General features: G+C 49.4%; 2 protein-coding genes across 2 annotated transcripts; one reads left to right on the top strand and one right to left on the bottom strand.

Annotated features, from left to right (window-relative positions):
• Window positions 1–431: 431 nt before the first annotated feature.
• Window positions 432–5,576, top strand: LOC310681372 (fucolectin-like). The gene is made up of 5 exons (XM_083449095.1): window positions 432–607; window positions 904–995; window positions 1,353–1,430; window positions 3,970–4,273; window positions 5,328–5,576. The coding sequence occupies exons 2-5, from the start codon at window positions 905–907 to the stop codon at window positions 5,491–5,493; spliced, it is 639 nt and encodes a 212-aa protein (XP_083305221.1). The 5' UTR covers window positions 432–607; window position 904; the 3' UTR covers window positions 5,494–5,576.
• Window positions 5,577–8,621: 3,045 nt separating this feature from the next.
• Window positions 8,622–18,978, bottom strand: LOC310681380 (fucolectin-like). Its single transcript, XM_083449103.1, has 5 exons — window positions 18,803–18,978; window positions 12,188–12,442; window positions 11,800–11,891; window positions 10,374–10,668; window positions 8,622–8,845 (listed from the first exon to the last, which is right to left on the bottom strand). The coding sequence occupies exons 3-5, from the start codon at window positions 11,888–11,890 to the stop codon at window positions 8,686–8,688; spliced, it is 546 nt and encodes a 181-aa protein (XP_083305229.1). The 5' UTR covers window position 11,891; window positions 12,188–12,442; window positions 18,803–18,978; the 3' UTR covers window positions 8,622–8,685.
• Between the last annotated feature and the right edge of the window lie 313 nt (window positions 18,979–19,291).

The following is a 19,291-nucleotide window of genomic DNA, read 5'->3' as shown; positions in this document are numbered from 1 at the left end:
CTGGGATGTGGAGTCTCTCAGAGCAGCCCTAGAGGCATTTCCAGTATAAGGTAGTGATGGATCCAAGGCTGGTGTTTGTGATGCTGACACAGCTGCCCAGAGAACATGGAGGTGAGCAATGGCGTGGTGGAAGTTCAAAATAACTCATTCTGCTTCCACAAGGCTGACCACAAAGTGTTCATTTTGGAGCTTAGCTGATGCGGTCGGGACCTGCCAGTATCAGCGCTCAGTTTGACACCCACCTGACCTCTAAATGGGATAAATGGAATGAGGATGTCTTCTTCTAAAATCATCTCCTGCCAAGGAGGTGCCGTTATTTCCTCTTGGGAGAGAGTCAGAAACCACACAAGCCCACTCAGAACCTGCTCAGATGAAGGATGTCAAAACCTGATCTTGATCCCTAGATCCTGGTGTCACCATCTTTCTGATTGGCCAAGTTGAGCCACGTCAGGCAAGCGCTGTCCATTGGGAAGGGGATAAAACCTGGAGGTGCAGGAGTCCTCTGGAAGCAGGGAAGTCTCAGTTCCAGTTGGGGGAGAAGAACCTGTGTCTCCTGTCCCACCAAGAGCAACAGACGCTTCTGCAGAGCCCGAGAAAGAGAGGCAAGGTAAGTCGAGAAAACCCACTGGATATGATTATTGAAGTCTACAACTTCCTCCGCAGAAAAGAAGGTCCTGATCCTTATTGGGTAGATCTAAAGCTGTATATTTACTTTTTTTTAAAGCCTGTTAATTGATTGTTAGGGATCTCCAGCACTTTGGAGAAGGACAGTTCCTACGACCAGCCGAGTCACAGATTCTGAATCCAGGACTCTTAGTCCTGCAATGGTGCTAAAGGGGAGCCCCCCCCCCATGACTCCATTACTGGCTCCCCGCTCACTGCCTTCTGTTCTCCCCCTTGCAGGATGATCCTCACTCGGACTTGGCTGCTGGCCCTGGTGTTCCTGGCCGGATTTTGGGTGACCCAGAGCTGCGATTCTGAAGTGCAACATTCTAGTAAGACCTGGGGAGAGAGGGGGGAAAGTGGGGCGGGTCTGTGGGAGAAGCTAAATGGTTCCCCTGCCTGTGATCACTCTTATTCCTCCCCAAACCAGTAGCTTATAAGCTGCTTTGTGATGGTGAATAATAATAATAATAATAATAATAATAATAATAATAATAATGATAAATAATAATAATATTTATACCCGCCCATCTGGCTGGGTTTCCCCAGCCACTCTGGGCAGCTTTCAACACAATATTAAAATAAAGTAATGCATCAAACATTAAAAGCTTCCCTAAACAGGGCTGCCTTCACATTTCGTCTAAAAGTCTGGTAGTTGTTGTTCTCTTTGACATCTTGGCTTCTCACAGGGAGCGAACCGCCAGAAGGCGCTCAGAGCTGGACTTCAGTGTCTGGGCAGAACGATGAGGATGGAGACGCTCCTTCAGGTATACTGGGCTGAGGCCGTTTAGGGCTTTCAAGGTCAGCACCAACACTTTGAATTGTGCTCGGAAACATCCTGGGAGCCAATGCAGATCTCTCAGAACCGGTGTTTTGTGGTCCCAGCGGCCACTCCCAGTCACCAGTCTAGCTGCTGCGTTCTGGATTAATTGTAGTTTCCAGGTCACCTTCAAAGGGAGCTCCACGTAGAGCACATTGCAGTAGTCTAAGTGGGAGACAACCAGAGCATGCACCACTCTGGTGAGACAGTCTGCGGGCAGGGAGGGTCTCATCCTGCATACCAGATGGAGCTGGTAAACAGCTGCCCTGGACACAGAGTTGACCTGCACCTCCATGGACAGCTGTGAGTCCAAAATGACTCCCAGGCTGCACACCTGGTCCTTCAGGGGCACAGTTGCCCCATTCAGGACCAGGGAGTCCCCCACCCCTGCCCGCCTCCTGTCTCCCAAGAACAGTACTTCTGTCTTGTCAGGATTCAACCTCAATCTGTTAGCCGCCATCCATCCTCTAACCGCCTCTAGACACTCACACAGGACCTTCACCGCCTTCACTGGTTCTGATTTGAAAGAGAGGTAGAGCTGGGCGTCCTCTTACTTAATGGGTAGGGGTGTGTGATATTTTCCCGTGATCCATTGCAAAGCCTGAAGGGTGAACCGAGTCTTGAACCATCAGCTGACAAGCCATGATGGGACAGTGAAATTTCCCCCTGTGTCAAGCTATAGGGCCCAGACTGTTCCCTCCAAGGGGAGAGCAGAAAGTAAACAGAAGGTTGCCTGAGAGTGCAGGGAGAAGCAGCAATAATTATACTCTTGATCATTTTGCGTTATATAATCTCCACTCCCCTACCAGGGCATAATTGGAATCCACAGCAAAATGTAGCCACTGGTCCAAAATGGTTGGTGACACTTGATCTGAGAGCTCCTTCACGTCTGGGGAAGTTTGGGTACAGTGGCCCAGAGATATTTATGTCTTTGGATGTTAGAAAGAAGACCTTGAACATATCCGCAACCAGAAAGAAGAGGAGACACAAGAAGACTGGAAGAAATTTAAAGAATACTTAGCTAAATATTGTGGTGCAAGATAAATAGAAAATTCTTGGAAGTATCAAATAGGCTTAGGGGTAGAATAAGAATACGTCTTAGTAAGTATTAAAGATTGTAATAATAGTAAAGGCGAAGAAGTTTGTAAATGAAAGGAGTTAATATTATTAGAAATATATTTGGAGAACTGCTATAAAAGTGATATAATGAAATTCAGTTAGAGGGGATTTGAGGAAGTCACCAATTAATGCGAAGAAGTTGGGTATTAGAAGAAATAATCTTTTTTATATGTGTTTGGTTTATTGTTGTGTTTTCTTTGTTGTTTTTATGTTTGTATGTGTTTATGGGATGTTTTAAATGTTGAAAGTCAATAAAAAAAATTTGGGGGAAAAAGAAACAAGACCCTGGACATGGGCCTGGCAGGTGATTGGCAGTTCCCTCAGCACAGGTGTCATATGTCTGCATGCGGACCTGGTTGAAATATTCTGCACTCTGGAACGTGTTCAGAGGAGGGCAACCAAAATGGTCAAAGGCCTGGAAACGATGCCTTATGAGGAACGGCTAAGGGAGCTGGGCATGTTTAGCCTGGAGAAGAGGAGGTTAAGGGGTGATATGATAGCCATGTTCAAATATATAAAAGGATGTCACCTAGAGGAGGGAGAAAGGTTGTTTTCTGCTGCTCCAGGGAAGCGGACACGGAGCAGTGGATCCAAACGACAAGAAAGAAGATTCCACCTAAACATTAGGAAGAACTTCCTGACAGTAAGAGCTGTTCGACAGTGGAATTTGCTGCCAAGGAGTGTGGTGGAGTCTCCTTCTTTGGAGGTCTTTAAGCAGAGGCTTGACAACCATATGTCAGGAGTGCTCTGAGGGTGTTTCCTGCTTGGCAGGGGGTTGGACTCGATGGCCCTTGTGGTCTCTTCCAACTCTATGATTCTATTCTATGATTCAGGTTCTGGACCAACATCAAGGGAAGGCCCACATGGGACGCATTACAGTAGTCCAGTTGTGACATCCCCAACGCATGAATCACAGCGGCCCAGCTATCCCTGTCTGAGAAAGGGCACAGTTGATGTACCAGCCTAAGGTGATAACGGGTTCTTTATGCCACAGAGGTCATATGAGGCTCCAGGAAGAAAGATGCATTGAGGAATTTCCCCAAACTCTGTTCCTCATCACAACCCCATCCAAAGCTGACGAATTCCGCACCTGGAAACTGGTCACCCACAAATTGCCAGAATTATTGATTATTTAGTGGGGAGTTTTACTGGCAAATGCAATATAAATTTTGTAAAACAGAATGGCAATTTTTCCTGGCTTATTGGCATTGCTGTTATCTGTAGGTTAACTGCTAGTTCTTACTATGAAGGAAAAGTGGAAGCATCTGGGTGGCGACTGGGAGAACAGGATGGGCCCTTTGGGCCTGATCCCACTGCGTTGGGGCTCTTCTTGTGTTCTTACTTCCCCCCGTCTTCTTTCCATCAAGCTGTTGCTCCAGCTGTCAACTTGGCCAGAGGCCGCCCAGCCTGTCAGTCCTCCACTTACCCCCATCCAAGAGATCCGTCAGCCGGCAAAGCTGTCGATGGGAACTCTGACGGGGTCTTCTTCCATGGCTCCTGCACCCACACCAACTCTGAAGATGCACCGTGGTGGTATGTGGACCTGGGGGAGCAGTACTCCATCTCCGCCGTGGTGGTGAAGAACCGCTTGGACTGCTGCGGCAGTAGACTCCTGGGAGCCCAGATCCGTGTGGGAGACTCCGTGGCTGACCATGGCAAGACCAACCCTCTGTAAGTTCCAGTTGATTCTCCCCTCCCCACTCTCTCCTCAGCAACTACATCCCGGGAGACACCCTCAAGATCACTTGCTCTGGATTAGTTAACTTCTATTTTACACACACACACACACACACACACACACACACACACACTGGTACCTCTGGTTGCAAAGAGGATTCTAGACGTTGTTGGACTACAGCTCCCATCATCCATAACTATCAGCCATGCTGGTTGATGGGACTAGAGCCCAACAATATCCAGAGGTCCACAGATTAGCTATCCTGTCATGCAACAACACTGACCATGCGATCCTCCGAGATGGACCGTGTGGGGGGGAATCTGAGGTTCTGTTCCTACCTGCATGGTCACGTCCAGAGAGTGCCATCAGGGAGTGCTTTAGGAATCCTGGGCAGCTGTACTACAGGGCTACCACAGCCATAGAAATAGATGGAGTCATTCTGAATTGCTTACACCCCAAGGCTGACCTCCCCCCTTTTTTAAAAAAATAATATTTATTAGAAGTTTAATAGATACAGAAAAAAGGGAAAAAAACAATAAAAAGTTTAACAAACAATACATCAAAAATAAAAATAATAAAAAACAATACATCAAAACAACAAGAAAAACAAAAACATTTAAAAACACATCCAATATTTCCATATCTTTACCTTTCATTTACTTCTTTCCTCGACCTCCTCACACCTCCCTTTTTTGTATTCTGGTTCAATTAGCTATTTCAGCAAATCCTTTCCATCTTTCTCATTTTTTTGTTCTATATTTATCTTAACACAATCTATCTTTAAATTTTCCACTTTGGCCCATTAATAATCAGTTTCTGCTTAATTCTTTATAACATTTCTGCTAAAACCATATAACTTCATTCCAGCATTCTTCTAACATTCATTAATTTTGCAGTATTTCTGTAAGTATACTTTGAATTTTTTCCAATCTTCTTCCACCGACTCTTCTCCCTGGTCTCTGATTCTGCCAGTCATTTCCGCCAATTCCATGTAGTCCATCAGCTTTATCTGCTGACCATCAGCTGACCTCCCTTTCCCCTCTGCAGCTGTGGGAAGATTACAGATTATAATCGTGGCTCCATCAGTGTCATCCAATGCCAGGGGATGAAGGGTCGCTATGTGAGCGTGAACCACCCGGGAGAGCCAGCTATCCTGACCTTGTGTGAGGTGGAAGTTTATGGGACAAAAGTGGAGGATGCGCCTTCGGAATAAGCAGCCAAGCGTCGCGTGGAAAGGGGCACGGGCAGAACTGATGGAATCGGTGTTGGTTGTCCAATAAATATCCTTTGAGCAGCCTTCTTTTGTCTCTCCAATTTGTTCATCAGAACCAAGGGGGTCTGTGATTTTGCCAGAGCCATAGAGGAGGCCAAATGACGCCTTGTGGAGACTGCAAGTCCTACTTGCCAGGGATCCCTCACAAAGAGAACAAGTCACAGAACGAGGGAGGCCAGAGAATTCTGCTCTTTGATGACATGGATGTAGAAATCCCACCTGTGTGCATTATTCCTCACTATTCAGGACCAGGTGGGACGCGGGTGGCGCTGTGGGTTAAAGCCTCAGCACCTAGGGCTTGCCGATCGAAAGGTCGGCGGTTCGAATCCCCGCGGCGGGGTGCACTCCCGTTGTTCGGTCCCAGTGTCTGCCAACCTAGCAGTTCGAAAGCACTCTCGGGTGCAAGTAGATAAATAGGGACCGCTTACTAGCGGGAAGGTAAACGGTGTTTCCGTGTGCGGCTCTGGCTTGCCAGAGCAGCGTTGTCACGCTGGCCACATGACCCGGAAGTGTCTTCGGACAGCGCTGGCCCCCGGCCTCTTTGAGTGAGATGGGCGCACAACCCTAGAGTCTGTCAAGACTGGCCCGTACGGGCAGGGGTACCTTTATTCAGGACCAGAACTCCTGGTTGCTCCCCACATCTGATGATAGTGCAGGGAAGGGTTAACACTGAAGATTATCTCTCTCTCCACCCCAACACACAATTTCCTAAAGCTGTTCTCATGAACCTTGGGAGAAGTTTAGGACCCATCAGGAAGAGGTTAATTGATGGGTCCTTATTGACTTTGAAAGAAGGAAGAGTCAAGGTGTATATGTAAGACAACACAAGTTTGTGTTACTGTTGTGGTTAGGAAAAGAAGTGGAGTGGATGCCTTTTTAAATCAAAAGGGCCCTAAAATCAAAACACCATGAAAAAAATGGAATCCAGATGCTTGAAACGCCTGCCACAAGGGAAACAAGTAATACCATATTTTTTGCTCTATAGGACGCACCCAACCATAGGACGCACCTTGTTTTAGAGGGGGAGAACAAGAAAAACAAAATCTCCCCCTCTCTGCTCAGCGCCCCTTCAGCGAAGCAGCAGGAGAAACGGAGCCCCTTCCATTTCTCCTCCCGCTTGGCTGAAGGGGCGCTGCACAACTCTCCCTCTCTGCTGAAGCCAGGAGAGTCTTGCTCTCCCGGCTTCAGCAAAAGGAACCCGAAGCCTTTGGAGCGCAGCACGAGTTCCTGGCTATCCCTGAAGCCTGGAGAGCGAGAGGGGTTGGTGCGCACCGGCGCCTCTCGCTCTCCAGGCTTCAGTGAAAGTAACGCGAAGCCTCTGAAGCACGGAGGGAGCGCTCCCTTTGCACTTCGGAGGCTTCGCATTGCTATCGCTGAAGCCAAGGAGCCAGCATTCACTCCAGTTTTTGGAGGGGGGAAAGTGTGTCCTATAGAGCGAAAAATACAGCATATAAGATCTAAGCTGAAACCTTAGATCTCCGCAGGTTGGGAATGGGTGAAGAGCCCTCTAATGTTGAAGTGGGGAGGATTCTGAATCCCGGTGGTTGGAAACCAGGGGAGGGGAGAGTTGCTCTTGCGCTCATGTGCTGCTCTCTGGTTGGCCACTGTGGGAAAAGGAATAGCAGGCCATTCTCATGTTCTGAACCTCCTGAGCCTAGGCCTAGGCCTGCTCTACCTGGAGGGGCCGGGGACTTTCCCTGAGCCCACCTGCCTGTGTTCGGGGCTGCGGCCCCTCCCACCTCGAGCACAACACAGTCGGGTGTCAAAACATAAGGGGTGGGGAGTCATCCCAGGCTTGCGGCTTTCCTGCAGGCACCGGGGGAAGAGGACTCTGGCCTGATCCTGCAGGCTCTGACGCTGCTGCCGAGGAGGTAGCAGGCAAGGCTAGCAGCAGCCGAGTGACTCCGCCAGGTGGCAGCAAAGCAGCTTCGTGGGGTTTAGAGTCCCTGGGATCTGTTCAGGGGGGTCTGGTGCTGCCTGCCCTGGTGTGTGTGTGGGGGGGGGGAGGCTCAGGAGTCCAAGGTGGGGGGGCACAGCTCCCCGGGGTGCAGAAATGTGCACTGCACAGCCTGTGGGGTGTGGAAGGGGTCGGAACTCCATCTGAGTCCCCCCTCACTAAAGTCGCCACCCTTGCTCTCTGCCCCCCCTTGTGCCAAAGGGACCCCTCCTTCTCTGAGTTGCTCTCTTCTGGCCTCTGCAACTGCCCTGGTCTCAGAGACTTTGGCTTCTTTTTCCAGACTTTGCTTGGCAGAATTTCCCCTCGGCAGAAACTCCCCTGGAATTGCCCGCTGCGGTTCCCATTATTCCAAGGCACCAGCCATGATGTTTGGAGCCAGTGATAGCCTTCTAATCCTCCACACATTTGCCTAATCCTCTCCGATAATGGCTATCCAGGTTGGTGGCCATTACTGCCTCAAGTGGGAGGGAGTTCCACAGGTTAACTGTGAAGAAATCCCTTCTTGAGTGCTTTGGTTGAGAACAAAGGAAGAAAATCTTTTCCCTATCCATTTTCTCTGTGCTATATATAATTTCACACGCCTCTTATTATGCCCCCCCCCTTCTTTTTCTCAGCTAAAAAGCCCCCAATATTATGACCAGCTTGACTTTGGAACGGTCTCTCCTTCCTTGGAGGTTTTTAAGCAGAGGTTGGGCGGCCATCTTTCAAGGATGCTTCAGGTGAGATTCCCGCATTGCCGGGACTTGGATTGGGGTCTCTTCCACCTCTACAGTTCTATGATTTGAACCTTTCCTCTCTGGGATGAAATCCCAAGGCCTGAGTGTGGGTCTAATGAAGACTTGTGGGTCATAGATGGCAGATGGCCTGTTCTGTGCTGCAGGCCAAGGGACAGCATCTCTCGCAGGGAGGATCCAAACGATAATCTTGGTTATTTGATTGCCCTTTATACCCATTGCTGTTTTTTTATTTGTATATCTTGCTTGTTTCATGTTGCCATGGCCATTGGCCAATGCAAATCAAGTCTATCTATCTATCTATCTATCTATCTATCTATCTATCTATCTCACAGGGAGGGATGCGGGAGAGACAAAACAAGCCAATTCAGAGGAAGTTTACCGGAGAATAATTCTTTATTTCCTCACCCCCCAACACACACGCGCAGAGACTGCTGATCCCTAGCACTGGTCTTCTGCCTTGGTGCCATAGACCTCCACCTCGCACAAGGTCAAGTATTCGGCCCTTCCCGGGATGTGGACGCTGACATAGCGGCCCTTGAGCCAATTGCAGTACAAGGTGCTGACGGAGCCAAGGCTGGTGTCTGTGATGGTCCCACAGCTGGAGAGAGAAAGTGGAGGTGAATTCAAAACAGCTCAGTCTATGGGGATCTTCATACATTTATTCATACGTTTTGTTTCTATGCCGCTTTAGATTTTAAAGGGAAAAATCTCAAAGCTGTATGTGAAAGGACTCCCAAATGTCAGCCCCCCTCCCATTCCTATCGCTCAAAGGTGGCTTCCCACATTCCCCAATTTTCATTATTAACCTCTGGTGTTGTTTTCAGGGCCCACTGCATGCCCAGGTCTTCACAAAGACTGAGGGGCCAGATGGCTGTGCCAAGGCAGGGCAAGGGGCGTCTAACGGATCTCCAAGCGGAGGGATTGGAGGAAGGGCAGGGCCTGGTGGCCAGTGGCTTCTGGCTGAAGAGAGCAGACAGGAGTCAGCCAGGTGGAGTCCGAGGAGGACTCAGGAGGAGGGGGCCGCAGGGGTCAAGGGGGGTGAGGAGCTGATGGCGGAGCAGAGCTTTGGCTAAGGAAAGCGCAACTTCACAGAGGAGGGAGAAGCGAAGTGAATTGGCGATGTGCTGAAGAGGTCGGGCAGAGGAGAGGAGACCAAGGAAAGCCTGGACTTCATGTCTGGTCCAGGAAGTGGGGTCTTCTGGGAACAAAGAGTGAATGAGAAGGAGGGATTGGGGTGGGGGGTGTTTTTATTTATGCCCTCTCTTTTCCCCTGATGGGACTCAGCATGGCTTTGTCAGGTGTGCATGCAGGAGCCAGGCCCTGTGACCAATAGGACTCTGCAGGACTGGGGCCTTCCTAAGTTTGTTCTGAAGAGGCAAGGTGCGGCCACACAGGTAAGGTCGATTGGTAACTCACAGCACCTGGTGGCAAGAGCCGGGAAGGGATATAAGGTCAGCATTTTCCTTCGACTCTTTGCCACAGCAACACGTTCCCTGCCTTGCTGCGTTTGGCTTCTTGTTTCTTGACCCTCGGACCCCTGACTTCTTGACTCCCTGCTTCCTGACCCTTGGACCACTGACTTTGTGACTCCTTGCTTCTTGACCCTCGGACCCTCGGCTTCTTGACTCTCTGACCCTCGGACCCTCGGCTTCCTGACTTCTGGACCCCCGTTCCTGCTCCCACCCCGCCATCTTGCCCTCGGTCCAGATGTCCCCTGCCGGGACCTCAATCACCCGTGAAACAGACGATGACAGGCTTACAGATAAAAAGAAGAACTGCAAAACACACGGAAAAGCAATCATTAACAACCCCCCCCCCAATTAAACGTTGGTAGAATTAAAACTGTACACATCGTGTTTGCTGGGACCTGTGCAGAGGAGGGCGACCAAGATGGCCAAGAGTCTGGGAACCAAGTCTTAATGAGGAACGGTTGGTGGAACTGGGGATGTTTAGCCTAGAAAGGGAAATATGAGAGCCATCTCCAAATATCTCAAGAGCTGTCACCTGGAAGATGGAGCAAGCTTCTTTTCTCCTGGGCTGGAAGGGAGGACCTGAACCAAGGACTCCAAGTTACAAGAAGGGAGATTTCTGGAAGGAGATTTTGGGAAGAGGCAACTGCAACTTACAGGGGGTTGGACTTGCCATCGTCAGCCACAGAGTCTCCCACGCGGATCTCAGCTCCCTGGAGTCTCTTACCGCAGCAGTCCCCACGATTCTTCACCACCACAGCAGAGATGGCGTACTGCTGGCCCAAGTCCACGTGCCACCAGGGCTCCGTGTCCAGTTGCGTGTGGGTGCAGGTGCCCGTTTTAAACCAGTCCCCACCGCAGTTCCCATCCACGGCTTTGCTTGCTGTTCCAATAATCTCGTGGGGGAAGACGGAGGACTGACAGGTTGGGCGGCCTCTGGCCAGGTTGCGAGCTGGAGTCAGGGAATGAGAGAAAGAAGATGGGGACAAGGACAAATAATAATGCAATAAGAGACCAGCCCGTCTCATCCACTCAAATACTTCTGGGAAGCCCCCAAGCAAGACAAGAAGGCAACAGCAGGCTCATTATTATTTTTAAGCTTAAATTTCTTTCATGCTCAGAACAAGCAGTGACACTAAAGAATATGGTACCACTGATGTGGTAGCATTTCTTAATTATACCGCAGCCATGTGTCCTCCTTGAGAGAAGGAAGCCCCAGGTCCCCACAGAAGCTCAGAGAAATGAGGAGGTGCTTACAGAACAAAACTTTTTATTGAATTGCCCTCGCTTACTAGCAGTACCTGTGAAAAGGATCTAGGGGTCTTGGTGGACCACAACTTAAGATGAATGATGCAGAAGCAAAAAAAAGTGAAAGCTATTCTAGGCTACATCAGTAGAAGTCCGGATCAAGGGAAGCAATCGTTCCACTCTCTTCTGCCTTGGAATACTGTGTCCAATTCTGGCCACCATAATTTAAGAAGGAGGTTGACAAGCTGGAAGGTGTGCAGAGGAGGGCGACCAAGATGATCAAGGGTCTGGAAACCAAGCCCTATGAGGAACGGTTGAAGGAGTTGAATATGCTTAGCCTGGAAAAGAGGAGCCTGAGAGGAGATATGAGAGCCATCTGCAAATATCTCAAGAGCTGTCACCTGGAAGATGGTGCAAGCTTGTTTTCCCCTGCTCTGGAGGGTAGGACTTGAACTGATGGCCTTACGTTACAAGAAAGGAGATTCCTACTAAACATTTGGGAAAGCTTTCTGACAGTAAGAGCTGCTTGGCAGTGGAACAGGCTCCCACGAGACGGGGTGGACTCTCCTTCCCTGGGGCCACCTGTCCTGGGTGCTTGAGTTGAGATTCCTGCATTGCAGGGGGTTGGACTAGATGACCCCAGGGTGCCTTTCAACTCTACAGTTATATGATCCTATGAGGCTGACCCAGAGTCTCTCTCTCCAAAAACAGCAGGGCCAACAGACTGAAACGGAATCCTATTTCCTTAATAAAGTCTATCTCATGCTTGCTTGTAATAAAGCTCCAAAGTGTTGCTTTGACCCATAGACTGGCCCTTGCGTCCCCCATGTCTTACCAATGCCTTGCAGTTCTGGCTTGCAGCTCTGGGCCTCCGCATGGCCTGCCAGGAGCACCAGGGCCAGCAGCCAAGTCCAGGTGGGGAGCATCCTGCAAGGGCAGAGTGGATATGGCAGTGAGGGACAGCCGCCTGCAGGAGCCATGGGGGGTCTGGCCCCCTTAGCAGCCTCAGAGGGCTTTGGTTGCAGCCAGGAGTGCTGAAGAGGCATTCAGGTCAATCAAGGACCACGTTGGGCAGGAGAACGGTCGTCCTCCAAAGATTCCTAACAGTCCTATATAAAACCTTAAGAATAACAATGCCATTTCAGATCTGCCCATTGAGGGTCAAGACTTCTAGGCATGTTCTAGGCTTCAAGGCTCACGTCCAATGGATTTCCCAGACTTACCTTGGCTCTCTTTCTTGGGATCAGCGCCTGTTGTCCTTCTTGGTGGCTTGGCAAGCCCAGGTTGTTCTCTTGAAACTGACACAGAGACCTCTCTGCTTCCAGCTGAGTCCTGTCCCTCCTGGTTTTATCCCCCTTCAAACAGGCAGTTCCTGTTTGACTCAGAACAACCCAACCAATCAGGAAGGCGGGAATTTGGCTATCAAGATCCACTGTTTACATCCGTCTTCTCACGCAGCTTGTGTGGTTTCTACATCTCTGCCAAGAGGGGGAATTTGCACCGCCTTATCACCAGGGGATCTGCCTTGAGTTTAGCAATATATCCTTATTGCATTTAGAGGGCAGGTGGATGCTAAAGTGAGTACAGTAATGCCTTTAGTTGAATGTGCTTCGGGTAGAGCGCGTTGCGCTCCGCGGCAACCCAGAAGTAACAGAACCCGTGCATGCGCAGACAGCCGTCGCATCTTGTGTTCTGTTCAGGATGTGAACGGGGCTCCAGAACAGATCCCGTTTGCATCCCGAGTATGTATTGGACGCAGCCAGTGTGGGATTTCCTGAGCCCTGCCATGACCACCACACTCTGTGATCTATGGCAGTTGAGTGCCAGATGGCAACTAAGGCCTTCAATGGCTGCTAGTCATGGTGATGATGTTCTTCCTCCTCCGAAGGCCAGTAACTGGGAACCACAAGTAGCGAGAGCGCTGTTTCGCTCCTCTCCTTCTGGTGGGCTCCCCATGGGCACCTGGTTGGCAACGGAGAGAACAGGATTCTGGACGAGGAGATGGACCTCTGGTCTGATCCAGAAGGTTGCTATGAAATTCTTCAGAGAGCCTCTTGACCTCACATAGGTAGACTGATGCTGTCAATGCAATCAGACTATTGACTTTGTGTTTTAATGGGCATGGCTGGGATGTGGCCAAAATAAATATGGCTTTTAGTGTTTGTTCAAACATGTGTTAAATGAGAAATTGGAGGCTTCATATATTCAAATCACTTGGCACTGCCTGGGGTCAAATATTACTTCCTCTTGCAGGTCAGAGTCTGCGCCCAGTTGGAGGGGACAGAGTCTTACAGTTCTAGGAGTCCAGAAATTGCATTTTTTTGAAGGCAAGTTCCAGTCCCTTGGAGATTTACACTCCTCAGAATAATTAAGCAAGTCTGGATTTGGCTTTAACTAGGTTTAAATGTGTTGTTTAGACATGCTAGGCTGCCCAGTGGTTGTCCCAATTCACCTTCCTGCCTTGTCTCTAAATTCACCTCTTTATTATTATTTTTTGACCTTATTATGGAAAAAATTCCGGGGTGAGAGACTACTCAACTTATCAGGGTGCGAGTCCCCTGTGGGTCCATGCAGTCAGTAAAAGAAGGAGGTTCCAGCCAAGTAATTTGGAGCAAAACAGCAGTCAGTAGACCATGATCTTTATTGTTGCGCAACAGTTCCCCCCAGGAGTAAGAACCCCTAGCATGGGGTGACCTCCTCTTTTAAACCTTCCCTCTATCCCCCAGGAATACACTTGGAGCAGCATCACTGGTACATCATCACTACATCACTAGCATGTCACAAATGGGGAGGGGTCTACAAGGGTGACACAAGTTCAACATGAGGTCCCTTTATCAGACCCCTTTCCCAACACCTCTTAAGTCCCCATCACCAAAAGAACAATAAAACTCTTTCCATATCCTTGCCCTCAGGACTTGTCTGGAGATGGGCTTTCAGAACACCTGACTTCCTCAACTGCCTCTGCGGATGTCTAGTGTTGCCCCCCTGGTCGCTCCCTGGGTGGGGGGCCATGTCTGTATTTGTAATGAGTGCCTCCTTCCTCCTGCCATTTTGCCTCCCTGAGGAAGAAGACCCCCCAGAGCTACTGCCCACCAAGGTCTGGGCTGGGAAGAGGGAGAGGCCACCTTTATAGCCAGGCAACTGACAGGTGCCTTTGTGACATCATAGACAACCCATAGCCAATGGGAGCAGCCAACCAGCTACACATCCACCCAACAGTTACCTCGTTCAACCCACATTTTACCAGCTTCCTCGAGAGAATATCATGGAGGACTTTGTCAAAAGAACTTACTGAAATCAAGATACGCTATGTCCACAGCATTCCCCTGATCTACCAAGCTTGTTACTCCATCAAAAAAAGAAAAAAAAAGAAATTGAGTTCATCTGACATGACTTATCTTTGAGAAACCTATGCTGGATCTTTAGAATCACAGCATCCTTTTCTAAGTTCTCATAGACTGACTGTTGAATTGTCTGTTCTCGGACCTTTCCTGGTATCAATGTCAAGCTCACTGGTGGGTGGTGATATATGTGTGGAAATAAACCAGATGGAGGTACCCATCTGTTCTAGGGCACAGAGGAACTGCATTCCTGCATTGCAGTTGGACTAAATGACCCCTCAACTCTACGATTCGTTGATTATGCTAATCATGGTTCTTAAGTAGTCAGCCAAAGCCATTCCCTGACAAGCAGACTGGTTTGCAAGCCTCATACATTCCACCCACACAGATGCAGCTTCCAGACTGACCCTGCTAAACCTACGTCATATACCTAAACTGACCAGGGCTACCAAGGCCCTGTTGTTTAGTCGTGTCCGCCTCTTTGTGACCCCCTGGACCAGAGCACGCCAGGCACTCCTGTCTTCCACTGCCTCCCGCAGTTTGGTCAAACTCATTCTGGTAGCTTCGAGAACACTGTCCCACCATCTCGTCCTCTGTCATCCCCTTCTCCTTGTGCCCTCCATCTTTCCCAACATCAGGGTCTTTTCCAGGGAGTCCTCTCTTATCATGAGGTGGCCTCAGCTTCAGGATCTGTCCTTCCAGTGAGCACTCAGGGCTGATTTCCTTACCAAGGCCCTAGTCCCTAGTGAATTCTGAGCAAAAGTTATCGTGATTCGCAGTGGGCAAAACTGACATCTTGTGCTTTAGGGGTGGGGCAGGGGGAGACAGTTCCATTCAACACTGAAGTCTTACACAAGGCGAGTGTTTGCCCAAGTAAGCCTTGCACACCACTGATAAACAGGTCTTGAGCAATACCTCTGCAATCATCAAAACCCCCAAAAGACTCAGGATAAATTAAAGAAAGTTCAGGCAGAGTAGCATGATTTCGGCAGCCCTGTGGGGTGTGTGCCCTTGGCGGGGGCCACGTTTGCAAACAACTAGTTCTGCCCCTGCTGGTGCTAAAATCCTGCTTGCTGGCTCCTCACAGGCAACTCTTCAGCCCCTTTGAGAACAGGATGCTGGACTAGATGGGCCCGATCCAGCAAGCTGTTATGTTGTTGTTGTAAAATATGACCATCCCATAGAGAAAGATGACTCAAGTGTTCACCATCAGAAGAGCAGCTTCTGGGTCATTGGTTTGGGGAGAAATAGGAGGTCTCTCTGTGTGTGTGTTGGGGGGGAAGACACGATTTGGGTTTGTGTCTGACCCACAGACAAGCTCCCTTCCTGCAACTCTTCCCTGGCAGTTCAGGCTTGCAGCTCTGGGAATCCCCTTTCAGGAGTGCCTGGACCAGCCGCCAAGTCCAGGTGAGTGACCTCCTGGCAGGAGGAAGTGGGTTGTGCTGGAGCCATCAGGTCTGCCTCCCTCTTAGCATCAGGAGCAGTAAGAAGATGGGGAAGGTGGGCTCAGAGCCAGCCAGGAATGCCGAGAAGAGGCCTGCAGAAGAATCAAGAGCCCCCTTGGCCAGAGAGCTCCATGCGCTTCCTCAATGGTGGGAGAACATGAGTGGCGCAAAAGCGTTCCTGTTCAGTCCTTGTCAGCATGGAAATAGAGTGAGCGGGAGAGAGAAAGAGAGTTCTGGAAAATTACGAAAAAAATGGCAATGCTTGCATTAGCATGCTAATGTGACATGTTAAAGAATATGCGGTTGAGTAAGTTTGGGGAAGTCAGGGAGGTGTGGCAGCTGTGGGATTAAATCTGTGGTTCAGTGACCATTGAAATGGGGAACCTGGAAACGAAGGGAAAAGGTTAAAGGGGGGCGGGAGAGCATGGTGCTGGTTAGAAACTGCTGAGAAGATAAGAGGGGGAAGAATGAATAAACACGGAGCCAGTGTAACTGCAGATGTGTTCCACGTGGACTCTCCTCCGCTGGAGGCTTCTAAGCAGAGGTTGGATGGACATCTGCCATAGATGCTTTCATTGAGATGACCCAACTCCCAAATTCTATGATTCTATGTAGGTAAATGTATGAAAGATTTGAATTTTATGCTCTTGGGGTCTCTTGCCTGAACCGTGAGGTTGGCAGGACAGCATGCCTGATCTGAAACTCCCTGCCTTGTTGAGCGACTGTCAGAGATGTCTAAAGGGGCAGCTGCTCTGGCCAAGGGAGTCGAGGACTCTGGGCCCAAGAGAAAAGGTTGGCTGACAGCCTCAAGAGATACCGTACTTTTCTGTGTATAAGACTAGGGTTTTTAATTTAAAAAATAGGTTCAGAATTGTGGGTCATTTTATACACAGATACAATCTCCCCCCCCCCCCATTTTCTCAATTTGGAGTCCCCCAAAATAGGGGGTGTCTTATACGTGGGGGCAGGTTATACATGAAAAAATATGGTAAATGCCAGGGCAGGAAGGTGAATTGAGGCAGTCTGTACTGCAAATCTAATTCACTTTCAGACTTGCTTCTTTACCCTGAGACCTAACAGACTTTTAACACGACTATATAACATAATACTTCATGGTAGCCAACTAGGTTCTACTCAGAGCTATCATTTGAATTAATAGACAAGTTCGGGTGCACCACACTTTTGCTTGACCCATATTTTGATTGCATTGTGTACCAATTCCTGGGTCTGAGAGCTATTCTTGGTTCAGCAGCCAGTAATTTTTCAAGGAAACTTGTGGAGTATTTATTATTTTATTTTATTTTACTCTTTAGAGCCTTAAAGTGCAAGCCTTTACTACTGAGAAGTAAGTCTCACTGAGTTCAATAGGGCTTACTCTCTGGTATGCACCTGATCATTATCACATTTTCTTCTTCTTCTTCAACTACTCCTACTCCTACTACTATGTGTGTGAAGGGGTGCCAAACTGAGTCTCTGACCCGGGTGAAAGAAAGCCTCGTTTCACCCCTGCAGAAGAGGAAGGTCACCCTGGGGGTGTCCCAGGAGAGCCAGAAAAGGAATGGGGAAGCTGCCGGCAGGGAAAGGGAAGTGGCAGGAGGGGACAGTGGCTCAGAATCAAACCACAATTATCAGCTGGTCAACATGAGTCAGGTCAGGCATAGTCTCAACGAGAAATGTGTACATAGTTATTCCCCATATATTCAGTCAGCCTTTTCCAGTCTTCTTTCAATGTATGTTCTTCTTGTTCTCTTCTTCTATATGTTGACAGAATAGACTTAACACATGGAACATGCGTTTCCCAGACACAAGGACTGTTCACCTTGACCACGTCCGAAGGCTCCTGTTCGCACACGCAGACACACACCATCCCATGAAGAATCCCTGTGGACGCATTTGCTCACCAGCCGCTCTCCATTCATAAACACACACAAACATACCAGCTTCAAGCCATGAATCTCCACACAGCTTCTGTCAACTGACATCCAGAGGAGACCTTCAAAAAGCTGACATCTGCAGCAACTTCTGGCACCCACTGAATCCATGAATTTGTCCAGTCTTCTTTTAAAGCCATCTAGTTCTCTAGCCTTTCTCACTCTGTCTTTCTATCCCTACCCCTCCAGCTTTCCCTCTCAGCCATCCATGTCTGTTTGTGACATCACAGAAACTTTGACATCATCGTAGCCATTACACTTTGACATCATCGTAGCCAATGACATCATTGTAGCCATTGGCAACTACAGAAACAGCTGCAAAAAACCCCATGGGAAAGATGACTAAACATGTATGTATTTAGAAACTTAGCATTGCATTTGTATTATATGAAACCAGTCAGACACAGTTTTACTTTTTTAAAAAAGGCATTTATTTAGGAAAATAAACCGCCTTGCTTCAGTCCTGCTGTTCTCTTCATTACTTTCACGATCCGTCTTGGGGAAACCTCACCGGCTTCCTGGAAGGCAAACAAGACGTTGAGTGGGATGGCCTCTGTCCAGCAGCCTCAGCCAGACCCTCCACTGGCTGCTGCCTGGCAACTTCACCCCGGACGTCCTGGTCAACTTCCGCTGGTTTCTACTCATGAATATCCACTGGTTCCATTCACCCTGTGCCCAGAGGATGGCATCTGCCACCCTCTGAGCACCTATTTCCCAGCCACAACACTACTTACCTGGACCACGTCCGAATGCTCCCATTCACACACACAGACACACACCATTCGAAACCTCCCATTTGCACTCGCGGACACACGCCGTCTGCCATCCCGTGAGGAATGTCTGTGGACGCATTCACACACACACACACACACACACACACACACACACCCAGCTTCAAGTCATGAATATCCACACAGCTTCTGTCGACTGACTTCCAAAGGAGACCTTCAGCCAGCTGACATCTGCAGCACCTTACGGCACCCGCTGGCTTCTGACTGCAAACTCCACCAGCCACCAACACCTGCCGGCTTCTGCCAGGTCTGTTACCAGACACCAGCCAGATTCTGACTGTGAGAATCAGCTGCCTTCAAGCTGCGATCCCACCCAGCAAGCGAACTTGCCTTCTGCCTGTTCCTCAGCATCCCATTGCAGGATGAGTGCCTCCTTCCTCCTGCCATTTTGCATCCATGAGGAAGGAGACCCTCCAGAGCTGAGTGCCACAGCTGCTGCCCACCGAGGTCTGTGCTGGGAAGAGGGAGAGGCCTCCTTTATAGCCAGGCGACTGACAGGTGCCTTTGCGACATCATAGACAGCCCCCAGCCAATGGGAGCAGCTGTGGACGCGTCACCACAACCTCTTTGGGCATCACAACTGGGTCACCACAACCTCTTTGGGCATCACAACTGGGGCCGCACCTCAGCAGTGACTTATTTCTTTGTCTGTTGGTTATTAAAAACACTGTTAGCCCCCCCCCCCCATGCTCAGGTGGGGGAGATGTTTGGTCCAGCTGTTCAGGGTGACGTCACGCCCACCCCACCCGGAACCCGACACGTCCTCCTGGGCCAAATCCTGCCACTCACACCTCATCCTGGCTGGCGCTGTGGGGCACA

Source organism: Podarcis tiliguerta (genome assembly GCF_965153285.1).
Source record: "Podarcis tiliguerta genome assembly, chromosome: 7".
In the NCBI taxonomy this organism is placed as follows: domain Eukaryota; kingdom Metazoa; phylum Chordata; class Lepidosauria; order Squamata; family Lacertidae; genus Podarcis; species Podarcis tiliguerta.
This window is presented reverse-complemented; position numbering and strand designations above follow the sequence as displayed.